The sequence below is a fragment of the Platichthys flesus genome, chromosome 1 (assembly GCF_949316205.1).
Source record: "Platichthys flesus chromosome 1, fPlaFle2.1, whole genome shotgun sequence".
Classification (NCBI taxonomy): Eukaryota; Metazoa; Chordata; class Actinopteri; order Pleuronectiformes; family Pleuronectidae; genus Platichthys; species Platichthys flesus.
In genome coordinates, this window is record NC_084945.1 from 8,480,137 (window position 1) to 8,505,091 (window position 24,955).

The 24,955-nt window shown below is 41.6% G+C and overlaps 1 protein-coding gene across 2 annotated transcripts in view; it reads left to right on the forward strand.

Annotated features, from left to right (window-relative positions):
* LOC133935331 (protocadherin-9) overlaps nucleotides 1–24,361 on the forward strand; it is a 191,814-nt gene extending 167,453 nt beyond the window's left edge. For both annotated transcript variants that reach the window (XM_062381244.1, XM_062381250.1), the window contains exon 5: nucleotides 22,280–24,361. In XM_062381244.1, coding sequence (XP_062237228.1) covers nucleotides 22,280–22,650 — 371 coding nt within the window. In that variant the 3' untranslated portion in view covers nucleotides 22,651–24,361. The remainder of the gene's footprint in view (nucleotides 1–22,279) is intronic.
* The last annotated feature ends 594 nt before the right edge of the window (nucleotides 24,362–24,955 follow it).

Below are 24,955 nucleotides of genomic sequence, written 5' to 3' on the forward strand. Positions count from 1 at the left end.
TCCCGGGACCGAGAGGTCAAGTCTTTAAATAAGCACAATTAGAACCGTGAGGGGCCTTGACACAACCTCATGTTGTAGTATTAAATCCTAATTACTGCTGCTCTCAGCCGGTCAGGACATTCTGCCCATGACACTTTCTCTCCTGACTCATATTGTTCTACCTCTGACCCGTCGTGTATACGCAAAAAAAAACTTTTAAGACTGAAATTCTTCCTTCGCTGCTGAGAACGAACTGGCGGAATTAAAAGAAATTCATTTTAATTATACTTTAATTATACTTTAAAGATGTTTTACTCCTGAATCGAAGGCTTTACAAGCACCATCCAGCAGATCAAAGGTCACAGCGATGATGCCCTGGAAATACTTGGCATTGTAATACTCATGTGTCGCTGCAGTACTGTGTTAAAGAAGTAGATCGTATTTTTCCCTTCCTTTATGCTTTCAGCTTTTGAGAGCAACTGTAGGCAGGTTGAAGAGGAGGATATCAGGCAGTCATGTGTCATTCACAATGGTTAAACGGGGGCGGGGGGGGGGGACGGATCTTTTGAATGGACAAGTTTTTACTCCTGATGAGTAAAAACTGTTCTGAGTGGGATGTTCACGCCACTTGAGAGGCAGGAGAGAAGGAGAATCAAGGCCGGGTGATGAAGTAATGACAAGGTTACCGCCAAGAACGGAGAGTGGTTGGTGGAGGCAGAGCGCAGGGCTTAAGGGTTTGTGTGTGTCTGTGTGTGTGTGTGTGTGCGCGTTTTCACTGATTGTTGTATTAATGTGCAGAAATCAGAGATACTGACATTTTTTTTTGTGAGGCGTGTATCCGAGACAAGTCCCTGTGCGCCGCCCAAGTGCACGGCTGTTAAAGACCCTATCACGTCTCTCCGTCGTTCTCTCTCTCTCTCCCCCCACCCCCCCCCCCCCACCCCCACACTTCTTTTTTATGTGTATCCGCCAAAGATGAAGTCTTTAAGACCCCGAGCTAATCCTGTCATAATGCCGTCTCCTTCACTGACGTATGCTATCTTCTCACTTTCTTGGTTAACCCGTGGACTAAAGCAATTATTTTCGCTGCAATTGAAACATCAAGTAATTAATTCATTTTCCGGGTCGAGCGTTCTTGGTCCGACGCCACGCTCCCGAGTGCGAGAGGAGAGTGTTTGTGGGTCAGCTGCAGTGAAGGGTAAGAGTAGCAGTCAGGATTTTATGCATCTCTTGGCACATGGGACACCCACCCAAGGCCATGAAGTAGGTATATAACATGCAGGGTAATGTCATTTAGACCTTGGCGAGCTCCTTGTGCCCCACTCGGGGGACTATCTCGCCTCCACTGTGCCATCGCTCTCATCCTCCCTCCTCCCTCCATCTCCGCTGCCTCTCCCCTTCATTTAATCTGCTTTATTGCCGCATGCCACACGGTCGTATTCTCTTTCTTTCCTTTCCTCCCATTCTCCGTTTGCACCCGTCGCCTCCTATCCCATTCCTCTCTGCCTCCTCTCCTTCCTTTCATCCTAATCTCCTACCCCTCTCTGTCGGCACATCCTCTGCCTCCTGGTGCCTGCCCGTCATCTGCGACCAGCGTGCCACAGAGCGCCGCGGCACACTGCAGTGCCATGATCCAGAAACCCCACATTAACACTGGGATTTCACCCAGAGATTATTTAAGTGTGGCATGCCTGCCAGGCAGGGTTTCTTCGCTGTAATCTCTGTAGCCCCATGAATAGAGTAGAACTGGGAAAGAGGGGATTTGGAGGAGTTTGAAGCCTGATTGGGTTCTAGCGTGCTACAGTATGGGCTTTTAGGCATTCTCAATATTTCAGTTCCATATGGAGTTGGATTTAGGAGGTGGGGGTGATAGCTCAGTGTGTCACAGAGAAACCGAGGTTAAATCCCTGGCAGAATGATCCTCTTCTTCTCAGTTAGCTGTGTATCCTTCTGAGGTTTGCAAAGTAATTTAATTTGAGGTAATTGTAGTGAGGATCCATAATTAAAAGGATTAAAATGCATGCCATTTATAGATGTGCTAAAGGAAATGAAATGATGAGGCCGCTGGCACCGTCTCTCTCCTCGTGCCCCATACATGTCTTTTGCTTTCATATCCACTCCTTTGTCAGTGAATTCAGCTTTGCATTATTTAATGTGTCACAGGATTCAAATGTAGGATAAAAATAACAACCGCAGACATTCACAGCAATGACACCCCACGTCTGGCTGCTAGCTTAATATTACTGTCTTGTGTACATTTCATTAATTTTATTTTTTAACGCGCCTGTCACCGGCTCCTGCTGTTTTCTGCTGCGTCTCGGGAAATGTGTGTCTGGGCGTGCGCGCGTGATGACAGAGCGTGTCCTCGACTCAACATGGTCACCCTCTCTCAGCGGCAGAGGTCTTTGACCCCATCAGAGAGTCAGAGTGCCTGCTGATTCTTTGACATTGAGGGGGGACAGACAAAGCTACTCATCAAATGTCCGAAGGACTGAGGAGGGCTGGAGGAGCCACGGCTTCGATTGTGCCATTTTATAATTCACTAGCTGTCCCTCGATACCTCAACTGCAGAAGGCCGTCATTCATTTTACCAAAATAACCAAACGCCAACATATCTTTTTTTACACAGTTTGAAAAAGTGTTCTTTATAAAAAAAATCAGTTCTCCGACAACAGAGATGCTAAATGCAAAGAATAGTACAGAATAAAATGTAAAATTCAAACTCCAATGTTTTACTAATTTACTATTAAATTATCGAATAAAATGCTTATTATTACATGATATTGCATTTTTAAACAAAGTTTGTCAATATTTCTTGAATTAAAAAATGTCTCAAAGGTGATTTTTGGATACTTTTTGAAAAATAATATAACCAAAATCAATAAAAAAATGCATTTATATTGTTAGACGAAAGCAAAGTCAAGAAACCAAACATCAGTGTAAACACAGCTCCTCAGCCTCATCTCTCTTACCTCATTCCTGTAGTCATTCCAAGTAATCATTAGATGTTAGAGAAGTTGGCCCGAAGTATGATGCGGGGTATTTACACAATATACAGCACACTCGTTATAATTAACCCACCTGATGGTGCAAACATCTGCCTCCATATTGTGTTCAGATTGTGTTAGGTACAAAACCAAGTAAGCTGAAACTAAATGCATTTCTCCGCTGAAATGCAATTTTATGGCTCTCCACTTCCTGCCGCCAGCTGTCTTGGATCCGAGCAGGCGAAGGAGCAGCTCTGTACACAAACTGCACCTGGTTTGGTTGAAACAAAGAAAAGTCGGAAGCTGTGAGCTCCTGTTTTTACCAATTTTACCAGATCACTTAAACCCCCCCTCTGCTCAATAGTGAGGTCTTCATTAGTGATGAAAGCTCTTTAGAATCTGCCTTGTAATGTCATGTTTCAGTGACATGTGGTGGGGATGTGACATGTGCTCTGAAAGCACCTGAGCGAGGTACAGGTGTAGTCTTGTGTAAAGCGGCAGTGATGTGGGGGAGACACGAGGCCGCGTGCACACGTATGAATTTACGAGCACCTCCGAGCTTAGCGACTACACAGGGAAGCATAATAAAGAATATTGTCTTATCATCAAGCTCCTCATCGAGCCAATGAAGGGACATAATCCTCCAGATTAGCTTGATTGATTTGTTTCTTCTCGATTCAAAATAGCAAGGTTGATACGATCTGTCTTCTTGTATCGAAGCCGGGGAAATGGAAGGGAAGCAAATACACAACACAATGAATTCAGCTGTTATTGTGCGACAGTCGTTACAACATGAATGAGAGAATTGAGGGAAGAAGGTTATGTTTATGTCTAAACTTTACATTATAGCGAAGGTCATATGAATTGAACTAACTACTAAGACTACAACCAGGCATCCGTCTGGACTGTGTAGAGGCGAATAAGGGAAATAGAACCACAATTCGCTATTTAACATATCCAAGGCATCATATTTGCTTTTCTGTCTAGTGTCAGCCGCCTTCAGCCCTTTCTCTGTTTGCACACCGGCTCAATCGAACATTACACAGAGTCTGTGCGAGCGGGGCAGCGGGGTGAGGTGTGTGTTTAATGTCCGGTTCAACCGATCCAAACGTTCACACACACACACACAAACAAGGCTCTTACAGGTGATGTCTACCAAAGTTCAGGTCTGCGGTGCATGTCTGGAGGGCGGCTCTGTCCATCACGGCCTCCGTCTGGGAAACAAACCACTGCTTCATCTTCTTGTCCCGGTAGACGCAGAGAAGGGCGACGCTCTCGAACGCAGCACTGATGACTCCTCTGTAGAAAGTGACCAAGGTTCGATCAAAAAAAGACCAGACAAAAAAGTAGAAAAGACCAATGAAGAAACTCACTGACAATTGGGTTTGTCACAGTGAAGTGTTTGTGACCAGAATAAATCATTAAAAATAGCAGATGAAGACATATAATGTGGAAAAAGCTGCCCGAGAATTGAAAGACACAATTGAGTGAGGGATGGATTCTTCTTTTACTTTCATTTATCTAGACGGATGTTTATCAATAACCAGAAATTAAACACAATCAGCTATTTTGGGCTTGTTCTGTTCACGGAAGTATATCCTCGTCGGTTGATCAGATAATGAATGGAACGTTGCCGTATATCCCACTTGCAAAACATTTGAAGGGTTTCCACTATTTTAATTTCATCACTTCCCCGAATGAGCCATCCCCTTAAACCTGGTTTTGTCCGTGGCTGCTGGCTGTTTGCTCTATCACCCTGAAAGCTGAGTGATTTGCCAGGGGAAGAGGGCTGATTGCACGGGAGCCTCCCCATGTACACTGTGGGCAACAGTTTAAATGCCCTTGACAAGTGCACAGTTTGCAAAGGAGCAAATTTAATTTCCATGGTTTGGAATTTCAAAGGTATCACCTGCTGTAATTGCTTGACGAGGGGAATCCATAAATCATTGTTCGCTAAGGTCATCTTGTAATTTCTTCCCCTAATGCTGGCATTTATTTTCCTAGCATCCTGTCTTTCTTCTCGTTTAATCTAGCCGGGTCATTTGAGAGATTAATTGCTGCCATCTTCAAAAACAACAAATTAGTTTCACACATGTTCCGACATTAAGAGTGAGTAAGCACACGTATCAACAGCGATCCAGTCAGGGAACTGTTGTACAACACAGCGGCCTGATGGCATTCGACTTTATCACCTGTTTCACCTGTTCAAGAATAATTGTGATGAAAGCGGTTGAACACAGGATTGAGATGCACTTTTTATGCCAGAAGGCACGTTTTAAGCTTTCAATCACCCTTTAACCAATATAACTTTAATATAATTGTTTACCTGTGTAGTTACAGTTAAACTTTCAACTACACTCTCTGTACCTGCAACGTACAAAGAGACACAATTTGACATTCAACCCTGAGTTAGACTTCAGTTGTATTTCAAATTTCCGTTGCAAAGGAATAAATCAATCTGTTTTCACCAAGTCACTTTTTTAAAACAGTTTTACCTTGGCAACCTGGGAGTTTCTGACTCAAGGTTAAAACCTGATCAGATTCGAATGGTCCTCTGTGAAACGAGTTTGTTAGAAAGGTGCGGTGTTTTCAAAGAAAGAGGTAGAGACATAAAAGTGACTTTTATCCTAGGGAATAAACGAGAAGAAACAAGTAAATAACATATCTCACAACTGTGTAATAAGCAAGGTTTTCGTCTGTGTCTGTGTGTGTGTGTGTGTGTGTGTGTGTGTGTATGTACACAGTAACTCAACAATGCTTGAAAGGATTTTTAGCAAATTTATCAGGATTACTTGAGTTGCCATGTTATCTTCAGATGATTCACTTTTTCAGCTGATTCAAAGATGAATGTTAACAAAGTTATGGTCCCAAAAAAAACAGCTTTCAGAGATATCCTCACAAATAAGAGAGAAACAATCTAAAGCTTATAATGATCAACATATTGTGACCAATCATACGATGTCATCTGAGAAATGATGTCATAGATACAGTAAGTCATAAAATCAAAATAATTCATCATCATTGGGTTTAAATGACGTTATGATGAGGTCAATTTGAAAGTGAGCATTGCCTGTGTACAGTGTACTAACACATTTTTATTATAAAAAAATTATAAACCTACTGAAGATTGTGCTACAGGCTAATCAGCGAGCTTACATTAGTTGGCCGACCGAGTTTATTCTATTTTCCACGTGTATTTACCAACACATTTTCAGAGCGATCACTATGATCATATGTGGGACCATATTGCTGCTCCAGTCCTGCACACAGACGGAGATTGGAACAGGCTTCTGGGTTGCCCAGCCCTCCTGCTAGGATGTGATGGACACTTAATTACTTGGCTGACAGAGGATACTCGCCACCTGCACCCGACAGGGGGATCTGCCAGGCCCTGACCTCCACTTCCTCCCTGTGCACCCACCAGCTCGCAAAGCAGATTTATGCACATGGCTATCACTCATGCATCATGTTATCGTTATCAGGTTTTTATTTCCTTTGTGCTTTTGCTTTGCTGCTTTTTTTTTTTTTTTAAAAGCCAGTAGATGCTCGTAAGGTTAAATATAGCTTGACACATTTTTCCAGTGATTTGATGAAGACATTATCTCTATTGCACGCCCCTCGTTAAATGTAAATTAGTCAAGTGGATGTTTAGCATTCTCCCACTTGATGCAGTCAAAGCATTAGGGGGGGGGTTATCTCAACTTGGAGAGAACAGTTTTAAATTAAACTGGCATTTATTTAAAAGGGTTTCAACCATTTCTACATGTCTCAGATGTAAACAGTCTGTAAGACACTGTCACTGTCTTAAGCTGTTTCCCGATCCCAGAGATCTCTGGGATCGTGAATTTTTTAATTGGGATTCTTTTGAAACCATCATCACACCACTGGAGCTGAGGCGGATAGATCCCAGTGTTGGCAAAGGTGCTAACTTTTTCCATTACTGTGAATGTATTGCTGAGAACGTGTCAATTTTGACACATGTGCTGACTTAACGCTCAGACAAAGTTGCAAACTACATGTTGAAGCCGCAAGAGACAAAAAATCTCTGTACTGTTGATGAGACGCTTGCAAATCTCCTGCAGCCCGTTTTGAATCAGAGAGCACTTGTTCTAACAATCATGTAAATGTATGTATGAACTATCAATTAATCATATTGATGACCTTGAAACATAGAGAGAGAGGAAAAAAAGGAAAATGAATAATCCCCGCTCTGTTAGTTTTTGTATTTTTATATCAAATCAATACATCGCTGACCTTAATTCTTCAAGCATACCTCACATCCATTTAATTCAGTGCACTTTTAATAGAAACTACGGCTCGGTCCTTTCCCCTCAGGTGATTATGAATAAATGTATATGTAGGCAGAGCGTGCTCTAAAATTACAGTTATTAACAGAAAGGAGATGTACCTCAACATTGCAATTACAGAGCTCTCGGGGGATGAACAAGATCCTGTTTTATTATCAAACACCTTGAGGCTCGAGGTAATGATCAACACGGAGAACTCCACGTCTCTGTGTCACCACTTCGCTGGAGGAGCGGCCTGTCTGTTTTCCCACTGTCTCACCTCTCGCTCTTTCATCCCCCCCTCCCCATTACCCATTACTGTACCTCTGCTCGTAAGCGGTTACTGTACCTGCTGTGTCCCCTTCCTCTTTATGCTAATGCCTCATGCTTATGACAACGTGTGTGGGCTGTACTGGAGGAAAACATGCCTGCAAAGTGCTGCGAAATAATTTCATGAAAACCTGGCTCCATATCTCTTATACTGTTGTTGCTTTTGGCTTCAGGCCATGTACTCCTTCCGGGTGCTCGTTGTGAGTCCAGTTCTTTGTCGAGTAGTGTTGAGTGACTCCAGGAGAAGGGTGCGACTTCAGAATGCTGCTTAAAATAAGCAAAAGATAAATAAATCTTTGTAGGGGAAGCATAGTGATATTGATATTATTACTAAAGAAAAATCAACAAAAAAAAACAATAGTAAACTTTATTTAAAAAGAACTTTTTGAAATACAAGGTACTTTAAAAGTTTTAAATAAGGACTTCAATGCGAAAAAAATCAAATAATTAGAAGCAATTTGGAGATGACAAACAACATCTCTTAAAACATTGGGGCGAGAATATGGGAACCACAATGTTTCAGATGAGGAAAGACTACAAATTGAGAGAAAGAATTCAGATCCCAAGTCCTGAGAAAGCAAAGTGATACAAAATGAGAAAGATTTACAAGAAGATAAAGAGCTCAGCAGACAGATCTCCTGAGGGAAATCCATCCAGAGAGTGGACGCCCAGATAGAAAAAGGTCTGGTCACCCTGTCCCAACTGTTATTATCCTCAGTGATAATAACACTGGTCAACTACTTAAACATGACTGTACAGTTTGCAAATTGATTTATGTGTCTATAAGCTAAGGTTTAAGTTAATATGGGAAGGTTTGCTTCAATAGCAAAATATACAATGTATCTGTTATATTATCACAGAACATTAGTGTTATTTTCATCTAATCTCTGAATGGATCCATTCAAAAGGAACAGAATCTTTAATAGTGCCCCACTGCATTCACCGTGGTAAACCACAAGGGGTTGACCCTGTCTCTGATGTGTTTGTATGCATCTCACTCGCACGGCCAATTTATTGTTTTTCTTTTTCTTTCTTCCCTGGCACTTTTACCGGCAACATTCCACGCCATTGCAGAACGCAGGGCGAGCATATACCACGGGGCAAGGTAAAGATGTGAAGGTTGCAGATGTCGATGGGCGTGCAAATTGTTTAACGGGGCATCGGAGACTTGTAATTATATCACATCTCGCACAATATTTGTAATATTTACTATTACAACAATGACCTTCAGTATTGCGCTTGCGGATGTCTTTTTTCCGAACAACGCTGCACTTTGTGACCCAAACTCTGAAATTAATGTTTCAGTTGCCAATACCTTCACTGGTAGAATAACAGTATGAGGACTGTGTTACTTCTTTCAACCTGATATTGTCTTCCACACAGAATTCTCCTCCCTTTCTTATTTCGCCCTGTGTCTGCTTTCACGCGGGACACAGCAACCTCCGAAGCAAACGACCTTCAAGCTGAAAATGGAAAGTTTTGATAAAGACTTTCTCAATTATTGCGTTGGCCAAAGTCTCGAAGCCCCACCAGTGTTTCGGTAAACACACAAACCCACGTCGTACATTTGAAATAATTATTTTTCCTACAGTAATAAAAATGTAGTAAATGCTCATCTTGACACGTTGACAGCAAAGCACCACTGGCAATATCTTATCTTCTCATTCCTTCCAGATTAAAATCAATACTCGGTGTACACCACAAAGAGCCCCCATCACAAATGACAACACGAAGACGCAGTGTAGTGCTGCACACACCGTGAAACAATTGGACCAAAACCAGTGAGCATCGCTGTGGTTATTTCTCTCCCATTCAGACACTTGGGTGTCCCGGTGTCTCGGGGCAAAGTGATTTTCGGTCACGGTGCACTGTTCAGGACTCATGAGGCCGACGTGATCATTATCTGTACCTGTTAAATTACTCACACACCATCACAGCCACAGCAAGCTCACAATGATTAAAAGATTATGCTCTCCTATGTACGTGCAGTTTAACGCTGTGGGTGATCTGGGTAAGGGTTTGTGGATAATTCATTTATTTGTGCCTGGGGGGGGGGGGGGGGTTCAACCACAAAACGGACATGGCCTTGAAATTTGACATAAATATGTATTCATCTTCCCAAGAGGATGAATTAGACCCAATCAACATTTGCTCCTGTCCGACTCTTCACTTGTCCAAATAGAGTGTGAGGGAAAAAAAACCAACAATAATCAACCATATAACGAAACCATTATTATAAAAAATCGGAAAAAATGGGGGCGAGTGTGAGGCGTGAATCAGTTATCACATATCTGTCTCATTGTGACCAGAAATGTACTCGATCCACTGTCGAGATGAGCCGGCGCACTCACTGAGCAAGAACAGAAATTAGATTACAAGGTCAGTGGCTAAGTCTAATGCGCTGGAAGATTAGAGAGAGGGAGGAGAAATCATTTTTACATGGCTATTGTTGTCATGGGGACCGAGCACTTGCACTGAGCTGTGAAAAAAAACGGCAATTTAAAATGTGTTGTGAAAATCTGTGTGGCCATCTTTCCTTTGCCACGCGGAGAACATAAAAGAAAAATGTGACTCAAGAACAGAAAGAAAATGCACGTTTTGTTACCCGTTTAACTAATTTAATGATTATATCCTTGGTATTTTGTCAAAATCCTATTTAAGCAAAGATGTGTACCACTGATCTTACTCCAGACATCGGGTTTAATAAGTTATAGTATGAGTATTTTGCATTTCTCAATAGGAATGAGCCAAAGTCGGTTTCCAGACGTGGAATCTGCAGCAGTGGTATTTTCATTTATCTGTTAATGTCGTGGATTTGGACTTTCACACATATTCCACTGTCATGGAAATGGTCACACAGTGTTTGGTATCTGTTTCCAACAGCAAGGCCCCTGCACTGGTTTTATTTCTTCTTAAACAAGCTATGTTACCAGTTAAAGCCAAAGTCATCGGAAATGTATTTGCATCATGTATGGACGGTTAACTGGATGGATGGATGGATGGATGGATGGATGGATCAGCATAGACAGAGCTGTCAGAACAACCTTAACCATCTTTTATATTTAAAACTGAAATGCTTCTGCATGTCCCTACGTAAAATGACCCACTGCCATATGAGTCTATAGAGGAGCATGAGCAGTTTGATGCAGTGTAAGCACAGACCTCTTCAGGGCATGAATGCATAGTCCTAGCCGTTCCTGTTCTTGCTTCAGTACGATGCTATCAGAAGAACAGCAGTGTGCAAAAATGCATTCCACATTATTTTCTGTTCACAGCACAACTGTATTATCCGAATGTTAACCGAGCGACACAGCTGCTGTGAAATTGTAATACAGTGTGCGCGACGCTTGTAGAGAAGCAGCAGGAATGTGCAAGAATCACGTCTGGAAGAAAACATTACAGCAAAAGGCCCCCAAAAGAAAGCTTTTGGACTGTCGTGCATGCAAATGCAGCGAGCGGTCCATGGCGGCTGGTTTAGTCTCTGCAGTGCAGTGCAGCAGGTTGCTGGGCTGCTTGGTCACAAGGCATTGCACTGCCTGATGGCTAGAAACACCAGTTTGAATGCTTTGTCTTCCCAGAGAGGGGATGGAAGGTGTTTCCAAAAATTGAGTCTCTTTTCGGCCTTATCACCCCCTTGTACTGGTGCCTCCAGCCCAGCGAGAGGGTTTTCACAGGTGTCTTCCTACTACAACACCTCAAAGCGCAAATATTGTGGACTCCACTAATTGATAGAATATGTTGCCTGCACTGAAACACCAGAGCCCCTCGAGAAAAAAGGCCAATCTGCCCTTCTTCTTCTTTGCCCTGTTCAGCGCATATAAAAATCCAAGCACATACAGAACTGCAGTATCACTACATTTTCAGTGTGTTTACTGACACTGGGAGTTGCTTGTTCCTCTTTTGGAAAAGAAACTAGAAGAAGGCTTGCCAGTCGCTGATACCCTTAATTGGGGTTGGGGCTGATCCAAGCATTCCTTATGGACTGGTACGGGCAAAGTAAAAGCAGATCCCTTTTGGATCCTTTCTTTGTTGGCTGTAGGTGGTCCAGCTCTCCAAATCTCCTGTTGAAGCAGAGGAACCACACTTCCCCATCTGTTAATGCACAGCAGCCAGTCAGGAGAAGCACTCTTCTAAAATGCTGTTGATGATTAAACTGCATTTTCACTTCAGTATTTAGTCCGTCCACAATCTCTCCAACGTTTCTTTCCAAAATAGCCTTGAGACCATCACAGTTAAGATATAATCGAGGATATACGTTTAACATTCTCAAATGTTTGTTTTTATAATAAACATTGCACATTGAAACAATTTATATTCATGCATATATTTATTTGCATATGTTTCCCACCACAAGACGTGTTCACACAGTCAAGCTTCCCTCTAGTTTCCCTCATGTCCTGTGAGCTTCAGTAATGGTTGCCTGCAAACTTGATTCTTAAAGAACAATAAAGGGTCCTCCATTTGTCCTCCAGCTGTTGAGCTGATTGGTTCTCCATCAGTCTCCCCCCACTCCTCACCGCTGGAGTGGAGGAGCAGACCTCATATCACTAGAGGTGCCCACTGGAGATGTGAAAGCGATGTGACGTAGAGCAGGAAATGAAGTACAGTAGGTGATGAGCAGGAAAGGTCGGGCTTTGGGTTGGCTCCCTGGTGCTGTTGCTCTGCCAGTGATGCTGGTCTGTCCACAACGTCTGATTCAGGACATTCTTCTTTTTTTTTCGAAAGCACAAGAGGCCAGATGGTTTTGAAGACACTGGAGAAATCAAAGAATATGATTCATACCACATTTTCATGCATCCTAATTAAAAGTTAGTATGTGAAGAGTTACTATCGAGCCCATTTGACCTTGTTAAAGTAAACATATAAATTACTTATCATAATAAGTCCGTATAGGATGAGTTGAATTTTAAATAAGGTTCGAAAGACGTATATTGCCTCCTGCAACAATTTAATTTGTTATGGTTGTTTACCGAGATTCAACAACTTTGATAGAATATTCCACTTAAAGTAGATGAAGTTAACCTCCAGAGTGGAGCGGTGGAGTTTAGACAGAAACACTGAGTGAAGAGCGCATCGGGGGTGAAAGGAAAGAAAGCAGAGGAAATATGTCTGGCATTATTTGGGTTTGGGAGAAGTTAATAAAAAAAAAAAAAAATAATGGAGTGGAATTAAAGTAATAAAATTAGTATCTCTACAAGACTTGGCATTAGAAAGGTTGTGGATGTGCATATCTGTCCATAGAGGAAATAGAACGCGCGTTACAGAAATTGATTGAAATTCATTGGCAAATAAAAAGAGCTGAAAATGCCAATCACATTACCAGCAGGAGTAACATCCACATCGATGGAACAGCTATTTCCTCACATAACAGGCTGTAAACAAAAGTCCCTTTGGTCGGATATTTGAATTACAAATTGATCTGAGAATAGTTCAAAGTGAGATTTAGAACAGTAATATTTATCAGAGATCGTGAAGTTATGTAAATGTCGGTCTTTTTTCTTTGCAGGCTTTATTGCCTTTGTTTTCTCCTACTCTTCCTCACGTTGGCTTTACTTTTCTCCTCTCCAATCTTGCTTGTTCCCTTTTTTTTCCATCCCTCCGACCACCCTTCACTTCCATTCTGGAGCTTTGTCTTCCTTTTCTATTCCGTCTCCCTCCTGCCCTTCATCTCCCCCATCACCCTCTCATGAGAAGCTGCTGCCTGGCCTCAAAGGGAGCACTAAAAAGGATCCATCAGCCAGACTAGTATTCTCTCGAGGATGCATCCAGCGTGCTGCTCTGTTCTGCTCCTCTCACCATCATATCCCTCCAACCCCAGATAGCCTTTAGTGTAGATCACAGGACCTGTTTTCAAATTTGCTGCAAAGCTGCATGGAGCTGTAATTCTGTGGCTTGTTGGACACCAACCACCGCACGGCAAGCACATATCCCAGAGCTGTGTACAATGTGTCCTCTCTCGGTGCAGGGCGGATCCATACGAACACAGGCTGTTTAAAATACTGAATATCATTTTATTAGTGGTGATGGATTGGTCATGTGTGAGTTTTGTAGTGGAGGATGAAAGGGTCACAAAGAAAACCTACAGCACAGAGGATTAATCTGCCAGATGTATCTTGTGGGTTTTTGCGCGCAGCAGCTGGAGACAGCGGCACAGCACTTTGAGCCTCCATGTCGGACCAAAACAAAGCCTAATTCATCCCCAAATAACATCTGGGCATGCTTAACAGCATGGATAAATAAACAAGCCCCATGGACACTAAATCCCCCGCACTCAATCACTCTCACTCCCTCTCCAGCCGCTCCCCCTTGCCATCCGGAGGCCTGTAGGTTGTTGGCGAGGGGCTGGCACGTCAGCGCTGATAGTGTGCATCCAATTAATTAGCCAATCGTTATCTAATTTGTAATACCCCGACGACTAGAACAAGAATCCTCCCTCACAGTTGCAAACAACCTCTGGCCCCTCTTAAAAAAAAGAGGATGATTCTCTCCTCCTCTGTGACCTCTGCCATCTGCTCACGCTGAGTAGGACGATTTAAAGAGAGGAACGTGAACGGAGTTCGCGCAAAGTGTCGATATCGATAAACAGCAATTGTTGCTCGTGGCTTATATTTACTCATCAGATTCTGCGCAATCAAGCAGACCGGCTCCTGGCTCATCCTAATGACTTTGTATCAGGAGGCAATCTAATGGTTTCTTTGTCTTCAAGTTATCCGTCTTTGTGGACATCTGCAACATTTGCACAATGCTGTAAGCAAAAGTCAGCACAGCTCCGAATCCCCTGCATTCCTCAACACCTGTGCCTCAGTGTTATTTAAAGCACTCAGGGGCGCTGCAACAAACACCAGCCACCGGCTATTTGCTTGTGTGTGTGTTTGGTGTTTCGGAGTGAGTGTGTGAGTTTGTATGTGCGTGTGATTTTTTGTGTGTGTGTGTCTGTGTGCAAGTGCATGAAGAAACTTGTCTTCCTGACCAGAGTAACCATAGGCAACGGGCTATGCTCAGACAAAGCAGCACTTAAGGATGAGGAGGCCATTTTGTGTGAATAAAGGGAACATGGTGTGTGTTATATGTTACATGTTTTGCACTGCAGGTTCTGACAAGTACAGTTTTTGGTGGTGGACATTAATACAAAGATTCAGAGTCCCTTTCTTGAAGATGGTTTTAATTGAACTGGAATAATGTTCTTTTTTGTCAGTACTGGAATGATCCATCTATCTATCTACCTATCTATCTATCTATCTATCTATCTATCTATCTACCTATCTACCTATCTACCTATCTATCTATCTATCTGTCTATCTATCTATCTATCTATCATCACGTCCAGAAGATTTCAATTTGAGTATAAACCTATGTTCTCATAACATGATGTGATACTTTTAATTCATATACAATAGAGCTGCTTACAGGCCTCATATTCAGAAAGCCTATATTTGCCTAGTTAGAAAAATTACATTTAATTACTTTAAAAGCATAATCAGGATGAGAGATGTCATAAAGGAGTTACGTTTCTTTATTTCACTGGGCCCAACCGGATCTATTTCAGATTCCTAACTTTGCTTTTCGAGCACAACGCAGCACAATGGAGCACATGCCCAGTGGCCTCTTATCTACACATGTAGTGTCGTGGTGTGCTGGTGCTTATCATCTGTCCACGGCTCTTCAAGGTGTCAGCGGGAGGAGCAGTATGTCGGCTGACGGCTCCTGGGCTTTTCAAAGTCACGTGGATTTTGGGGCGATAACAGATCCATGATTACGCTATTTGCATGACCCAAAATAGAAATACGAATGTTTGAAGTAAAATCTAATGTAAATATATATTTGTGATATCTTTCTTCGGAAAATTTATTCTGTCTTGCTTTATCAACAAAAACTACAGTTATTAATTGTAATCTTTTACAATGTATATGTGGTTTTTTACATTTTGTCAATCGCCTGTGAAGCACTTTGAACTACAATAGATTTGTTTTGAAAGGTGCTTTATAAATAGCACCAATCAATACAGTGATTGATTGATTGATTGTATTGTAGGCGGAACAGACCAGGAAGGAAGTAGATCTCCATGGGAATTATTTTATGAATTAGATGATTTCAACTGGGGCCCTGGTGGAGATGAGGTGGACGAGGGAGGAGGGTTCAGATGAGAGGGTTTGATTGGACGGCCGGGCATCCACAGCTGAGGAGGAGCTTTAGGAGCTGGAGGTGGATCAGTAAACACCACGGTGCTGAAATGACAGCTGAATGCTAGTCATTGGCTACAGGTGAGCGTGTCAGGTCGTGATTGGACGAGACGAAAAGGAGCAGGTGGAGCTTAGAGATAACAGGGAAAGTGTGAGAATGGAGCTTCATGGAGGCTGGAGTTTAGGTTGGTGACCGACTGTGCTTCATAGGCAGTACTGACTCTGTAAGTCTTTCTTCTTCAGTGTCAGATAAGAGGGCTGAGGGAAGACAGTTCTACCTCTTACAGTCTCCTTCCAATTAAACATACCACACGTACCCCTGCACTCTTTAATGGTGGGACTTCATCTATATGCAACAGGGAGCCAGTCAAGACACACACACAGAGACAGCGCAATTATTGTGTTGTGTTTTGTTTCACTTTGGAATATACGTGGTCTGCTGAGCTTTACTTTCAAAGCAGAGTATTTATTTGCGTGTGTGTGAAGTTGGACTCCCGGAGCGGGAGACACATTATTATAAAGGCAACAACAGAATTGTGAATTTTTTTTTAATTCTCAGTTGGTGAAAGAGAGGAGTGATTTGGTGATTTGGTCAAGTTTGTATTTTGAACTGCTCTCAATTGAGGTGGCAGAAAGTGGATCCTTCCATTTGCATCGTGTTGCCGGCTGGAGGCAACCGACGTGCACAGCTGTCATTCCAGAGAGCAGCCTTTACATCCTCTGTTCGGACCTTGGCTGGGTCCAGGTAACAAAGGGCTCCGGTTAAGGTCGGGGATAGATTTTTTTTTAAACAAACTTCTGGCTGTATTGAAGCACGTCACAATCTTTTCCCTGTCCTTCATCAAAACAAACAAAACCATACAAATCGAAGTAATGGAGCAGGTACAAGTGGGTGTACTGTAAAAACAGATATCTGATATATAAGTATTTATAACATATAAGATCATAAGAACCACTATACAAACACACCCACACACACACATATATATGTATGAATTAATAGATTGGCCATTTTACTGATACGCTGTGCACCAATAGATTTGAAATTTGCCAAATATGTAAACTAACAACATTTCCTTACTTTAAGAGAAAAACAATTCAGTCAGTATTTCTAGAAGATAGAGTTGAATCAGTCTTCTGTGGCTAATGGTTAATTGGTGATTGTGATCAAATATCAGCCTCACACATTGTTTAATACTATTTGGCTGTTTAAGTTCCTCTTGAACACATATATGTGGACTTATTCTATATCCCATAAAACTAGTCGCAGGCCAGTATTTCATACGTACCACCGTGAAGGTAAGGATTCTTTAAAGTCTTTGATTCAGTCTTTGTCTCTTCATTGCTTTAAACAGCAGGTCTGCAGAGATTAACAGGGAATGACTGATACAAATTATCCACCGTTGCCCATCGGGGCCACTGATTGGACCAATCTCCATGCAAATGGTCATATTTAATCCACCGGGGGAATAGCAGAGTACAAAGTGTCCTTGATTAATGACTGGCTCTGCTTTCGTTCAATTAAATACAGACATCACAGTCTTATAATTATGGTATAATCAATGCACAAACTGCTAATATCCATACAGATACACCAGTGGTGTGGTGACAGGACGATTTGAGCCGAGCAGTCCTTAATCATTAAAAGCTAAAAATAGAGATCAGTTAGAATGATACTGAAGTGGGAGCCATATCTCTCCTTACATCTCACAACAGTCCGATTTCTGTCGCATAAAGGATCTGACATTGTCCGTTTCCATACGTTACTCTGCCAGAGAGGCGTTGTTTCTACCTTGGACTGCTCGTGGGTTTGTTTGTTAAGAGGGAAGGCCCCCCCCCCCAAAATAAAAATGTATATGTGGTTAAAGGGACAGATCCAGTCACCTTAACATAGCAACATATGGCATTTTTAACAGGATCATTGATTTTTCAGGGAATAATTCACATATTCCGACCCTAACCCTAAATTTACATAGTAACAGTTAACTATATAACATTATACAGAAGTCTTTTAATTCCAATCTGCTTCGTAGTTTCCATATCAACATACATTTACTCGCTGTTAATCGAGGCGTAGGGTTGTCTCTGCAAGATCTGCACTGAAGTTTGAAAGTTTGAGACAGCAAACAGGAAAACACCGGATTCTGCATCGTCCCTGGGGGGTGTCACTGAAAGTTGATGGTGAAACATTGTGAAGAATAGAGAAGAAGGGGGAGAGCGTGGCCTAGGGGATAGAGCGGGTGCTCTGCAACATGAAGGTCGCCGGTTCGAATCCCACTCTATCCCATCTGCATGCCTAAGTATCCTTGGCAAGATACTGAACCCCTAGATGGCCCCTCATAAAATGATGAGTGTTCTAAAAAAAAATGTAAGTCGCTTTGGATAAAGGCGTCAGCTAAATGACATGTAATGTAATGTAATGTAATGTAGAAGAAGAGAACATATTTATCCTCTTCGCTGCACAATTGGCAGGTTTGATGTCCCTTCAAAGGAACATAGCTAATACTTCTATAGCCATGGGGAAGTGCAGAGAGGTGAACTTCACGAGACGGGTTAGGCCGGGAATTTAAGAGATTCAATTTGCTCCTCCAACTGTTATGAAATGCTACGTTACACTTCGGTCTCTGTCTCTGAAACACTCAGCCTTTGTTTATGTTATTTTTCAACCTCTCCAAAATGATGAATTACCAATAGTGTCGTCACCATTATCTCGCCTTTCCGATCCTCATATACCTAACACAGAAGAGTAAGTCACATGCACATTGCCGATGTGTTAATAGTTCATCTGCTCGGCTCTGCACACCATGCACATGTATGCAGTCATTTCCTCTTTCTTCCATCTCGCTCCCCTAACAGCTCCCCGGACATCTCCTCACTCGTCTACAATCTCATTTAAGGAATTCATCTTGCCCGTCTCCCGGGTACCGTCTCTGTTGTTCTTCATGCAACTATGATAATGTGTGTCTTGGTTAGACTCCTCATATGCCAATTATGGATGCCTGTTATTGTGATGGACTCCACATTCGCGCAGCAGAGCGACTGACTCTCACTTCGGGCCCTGGCTCTCTCCACGGCTTGCATCAGAATGTGTTTTCAAAGCCAGGAACAAAGGCGCAGGCAGCAGGGCTTAGACAGAACATGAGGCACGGACTTATTAAACCAGAATTTAATCAGTTCATATTCTCTTACATATCCATGACTGAATCGCGGTCATTAAAAAAACACAGAAAACGAGCTAACACAATATTCTTGTCATCTTTATTTTCTCCAGTACTCTCCGTGTGAAAACTCTTTTATTTGTGTTAATGCTTTGCAAGCGAAAACAAAATGTATATATTTGTTTTCTAAATTGCGTCCAATTCAATTGTACATATATAGCGTCAAATCACGATATACATTGTTGGATAATCAATCAACATGGGAGAAGACTGAAATTACCTAAGGATAGAATGTCATACATGTTGAGTTGTAGGAACATTTCAATCAATTACAGAAGCCCTGCAGTTTATGCAATAGTTGTATTATTTTATAGGTTTAATTTGTTGACACTGCATTTGAGAAGACTGATGTTTAATAATTAAGAGAAAAGGTGTTAACGATTGACACACATTTATAATTTTGCGATTGTGCCACTGCATATTGATGAGTTGTGGATTTGTATTCACTCACAGATCCCAACGAAGAAATAACAGAAACATTTTTCAATTGAGTTTCAAATCTTCATTATTCATGCTTTGACATGAGGGAGCAGGTTGAACCTTTGGGACTCAACCATAACTCCTGGCAATCCAAAACGATTTATTGTTCTCAGTGTTGGCAATGATCAGCCTTCCCATCACTGCAAGTATTTATCCAGTGTCAGAAATGATTTAAGTGGAGGTTGAGTAGCCATTTAAGACATTTTTCTAAATAGCACCATGATAAAATAAAAAATAATACTTGAGATTGAACCTGTAACCACTCAATTGTATTACGTTTAACATGATGACTCGATACGAGTGTGTTTTATCCCATCTGTTCTTCTCCAGCTGAGTCAAATAAGTTCAAATTAACAAGGAGAAAAAACTTCTTTCTGGGAAATTGTGCACAACCTACCTACAAGGCAATTAGCTGCTTGTGAAGCAAAGGGACAAATTAAGATTAATTACAATTAATAGGTAACGTTTTCTCTCTCAGGTGAAAAAAACAGATGAATCTATTACCTTTTGCAGTTTGATATACAATCAGACAGAACTGCCTGCTCCTTTGAACAGGGAAAGGGAAACTGACTCAAAGGACCAGATATCTTCAAATGGCAGCGCAGCGTTACATTTCATGCATTATTCAGGTTTCTCTATCAAATGAGATTTAAACAAATGCTGACTGAAACACTGAGGAGTGTGATTTTTGTGGGGGGGCTGAATAGTGATGCACTGTCAATGACGCTGTCTAGCTCCTTCTATGATGACAGTCTGTCATCATAGAAGGAGCTAGAGAAGAAAGTCCTGCAGATGAATTGTTGTAGCACAAATTGACCATTTAACATGTTGGAAAGGGGGTTTGAATAATTTGTTTGACATCATACAGACTCAAGAAAGAGGGAGCTTGTGCTGTTGGTACCAAGACTCAAGAAAGTATTTGTATTGACATTAGGTATGTGTCAGAAATATAGTTTATTATAATAATATAATATATAACAGTATAGTAATATATAACCTAATCACTGGGCGAATACTTTCAAGTGTCAATATTTATATTGTCTTATTAGGGACGGCTCCATTTGTACCATGTTAAGTTATAACTCAAGGTGTGTATTTCTGACAACCTGAGAAAGTATCGTCTTGGGTTTTTCCAATAAGTGGCTCCTGAGAAAAGCTTCAACCTTCGCTTTTCAAAATATTAGTTGTTATTTAGACAGCATACAATTATAGGACTGTAGAGCCACTGGATTATAGGGGAGAATCACCAGTATCATTTCATGTTGAGTTCTAGTCAAAATTAAGGCTTGAGGGATGGGAGGGGAGGGTGAGTGGAGAGTGAGGTGAGGAGATTGGAGTTTAGGATGAAGGTAAGGAGAGATAAAAAAAGAGATAGAGGAAAGAGAACCCAGGGTTTAGTGGGGTTAGGGTTGATATCACTTGCAGGGGTCAGAGCTGAGTCGCTCATGTTCTTAGTCGGAGCTGAGGGATTGTCTCCATTTAGATCCTGTCTTTGTTTTTCTCTCTGAACCTGGAGAGTCGTCAGTCTCACGTAGTTCATTCCTACGTTTTGCTCTCTCCTCTTCCTCGTCTTCCTGAGACTGCTCGGAAATCCCGAGGGACTCAGAGTCAGGTCTTCTCCTTATTCCACTGGAGCCTTTCCTTGTCCAGGTTTTACTGCACCTGGATCAGAGCTGGAGGTTGACAGCCCCACCCCCTCACAGAGACATTGGGACTGTTCCAGGTTATTTTCATTGTGGGTCAGTGCAATTTTGACTATGGACGTTACGTCATCCTTTCTGGCCAGACACTTATCTGCCTCCTTAATCCTCCCTCTCTTTTCTTTGGCATTGGGAACCAGCCTTTTTCATTCATGGCAATTTGAAAAAGCAGATCAACAACATAATTCTTATTCTCATTGACTCCGTTGAATTGAAGATAAATAGAAAAGACGCGCTATGTAGGTGCATTCAAATATTCAGAAATCGCAGTTTAATCACATCTAACAGCGATTGTGAGGTGTGGGATAGTAAGGCCAAGAAATCTGTATTTTATTACATTGCAAAACAAAACTAGATAAAGCCTATTCTAGTTTAGTTCCTGAGCTTTACCTGGAAAACATCGAATAAAGCTTCAACAGCACGTCCATTAAAATTCCACTGGCTACACTCAAATGTCTGACGGCACATTTTGCAGTGAGAGATGAAGGTTGACGACTCCGTCGGATATTCGGAATTGAAATGATCAGAGTTGTTGAACCAGCTAAGTATGTATAAGGTACTTGCAAATTGAAATAGTAGTTCCGACCGTGCCCAAGCAATTTAAAATAGAAGAACGCTGTGGACAATGGTATTCAATATAAGATGAGGTGCAAACTCAAGGCTCCAGACCGGAGGGTGAGGGAGAACATGCTGAGCAGGATGACAGGCGGTCGCATATGAGCGTGGTGAAGGTTGAATGTGAGTGAGTTACAATACAAGGGCCAGGCCATACCGTGTGGTGAAAGGTTCACTAGGAAATAAGTGCACCAAAGAGTTGAAAAGAAGCACACACAGTATATACCGTATTAAACAATGTGGTATTCACAATAATATATATATAAAAGACTAGAAAAGTACTCAGTGGAGAATGTACCTCCACCAAGGCCAAACAGTTCCAGAAGAACCCACATTTAAAGCCATTAGATCCAGGTTTTTATTTTAACCCTAACCCAATTGTGCAACAGCCCTTCTGAATCTCTGTGTATGTTTCTGGTTCAGACGGACAACTCTGTCATCCTTCGATAGATCGACGACTAACATTGCCCTGTTTTTCTTTTTCTTCCTCTCTTTTCTTTTTAGACGGCCCCCTGGGACCTCGTGGCCTCGTGGAAGCTACAGAGATGTGCACCCAGGAGTGTCTAGTCCTGGGACATTCAGACAACTGCTGGATGCCCCCGACTCTAGGAACATACCAGCAGCCCAAATCGCCCGTGTCCAACTTTGGGTCTCAGAGGGAGTGGGGTCCCAAGGACAAACTTCTCAATGGACACACTCTGACCAGAGCCTGGAAAAACGAGAGCGGGCGGTCAGATCATTTCGGTGACAGGAAGCAGTTTGGGAGCGGAGAGGGACACTTCAACAGCAGTGGGATGGCTGATATTCCACTGGTGAGTCTGAAGTCCTGCCAGCCAGCCGCCTGCCCGGACAGCCCCAAGGACCAGCAGCTATAAGACGGACTTTGCTTCTTTGCTGTGAGACGCCTCACCATCTGGACACAGAGACGAGGCGACTCACCTGAGCACCTCTCCGGTTTTATTCATTCCTTTCTTTGCTTCATCTCTCCCCACTTAAGTTGATGCTTCTGCAGTGTGATAGCCACATGTACTATGTAGGCCACAGAACTATAGCGCTTATGCTGTGTACTCTACAATTCAACTTGACTATAGCTCTCGAACCTCTTTTTTTTTTTTTTAATGAACTTCCATGGATTTTCTTAAAAGACGTGCAGAAACGTTTTTCTGTCCACTTGACTTGTGGTGTGGACAATCGGAGGAGAGGACACGTGACCAATGGAGAATGAGAAAACAAATCACGAGAAAAAAGAAAAAAAACTACCATGGCTGACCAATATATACAAATATTTGTGATGTGGTTGTTATTGAGTTGTTCAGGACTATATTAATCGACACAATCAAAGAAAATGGAATTACATTTCAGAAAGTATCGTTCCAATGACACTGTTAGTGGACACTTGTTTATTCTGTCATTGTCTGTGTGTTTGTAAATAGGAATTATTAACCACTATCATGTATCTGTAATAACCACAGTGAATAGGACAGTACTTGGCTGTTGTCGCCGTAATGGCTCATCATGGGATTTGAGACTTCAACTTGGCAAAGATTTATAATTTGGCATAATGTACAATGAGAAAACATTTGCATATTTTTTTTAAAAACCTTATGGTTGATTTTTAAACAAATTTCCATCCCGTATTATACTGAGTGTCGCCCATATTTCATAACTCTTTTGTTTAAGTACTGCAAACACCACAGGCAGACCTTTTTTTAAATATACGATTTTGTAAGAAGGATGTCAGTGCTCAATATGTGCATTATAAAAATGAAAAACTCTGAAAGCTCTCCTCTATAAACTGATTTTGAAAGTGTTCAGTACAATTAAATAGCAATATATTTGTAAATGGCTAAATGTTTTATCTAATGTTGATCTTATTAATGTATAGATTTTATTCAAATTGTGATTTAACTGAGTGCAATCCCTCAATTTATGGACATATGTATATATTATTTCCACACCGGCTCTTATTTTCCATGCGTAAGAAAACACTGGATAAGAAAACACTTCAATCAACGTGCCTTCATGAGGTTCCTTCAAACACTGACATGCTCATATTTAAACCACGAGGACATGTCGGCTTCAGAGAATTTCCAGTCGGATAATGAAATGCCTTATGCATTGGATGTTTGCCAAATTTAAAAAGACGCAATCACACAGATATTAAAAAGTACAAATCAAAGTCGGTGGCACTGAGGCAAAGCAGAGAGGCATGTGCAGAAAATGTATCAACCGTGAAAAAATCATCAGCCCACTGTCTGAAAAGGTTTGTTTTTGTTCCACAGCATGGAAGGCAAATTACACAATGGAAAAAGCATGCTAAAAGATATAGCTTCTAAAACTAACTTGATCATAGTTTGTGTCATTTGATTTTTTCTGTAGAGTTGATTTGTGCATTAAGGAGACATTCAGTTCGTGGAGCACTTTTCATATTTATGTCACAATATAAAGAAGTTAAGTGGGATGGAGTGATTTGCTTATCGCAGTATGTTTGTCAGTTGTGAGGGTGTTTGGCATCACAAATACTGAAACAGTTAATCCTTGTTACTCTACAGGTATACAGCTACTGCAATAAATGTTTTAATTATGTGTTTGCTCAATTTTTTGTCTGTGTTTGTCCGCATTAAATTAAAAAAAATATTTTTGACACAAGGTACCATTTCAATACAATACTACTACACTACCACAGTTCATAATATATTTTGCCTGAAAATTAGGACTTGCAGGCTATTCGTACTCCAAAGAATTGACAAAAACAACCATGAGTGTGTGTCTTCCTGAATATTTTACTCTGGCCGTTACATCTAAAACCTACAAATAATGATATATTAAAAATCAAATATAATATAAATAATTGGAGTGTCAAAAACAGCGCAGTACAATAAAAGTACAAATCTCATTGATGCAGTTGTGATGGTTAAATGTCTGGAAGGGGTTTTCTTTGGAAAAGCGGAGAGAGTAGAGCCACTGAAAAGAAACCTCTCAATTTACTCTTTCAGAATGCATTTTATGGCCTTGATCTTTGGTTAAATGCTGAAATACGATTTCAAATGGAAGGTGAAGAACTCAGGGATCAGCTTGAAGGTGCACCGCTGCTGCTGCTGCCGCTGCTGCTGCTGCTCCTCTGAACTAGTCTAGAAGACAGCTGAGGTAAAGATATCTGGTGGAGCCACAGCAGGCGAG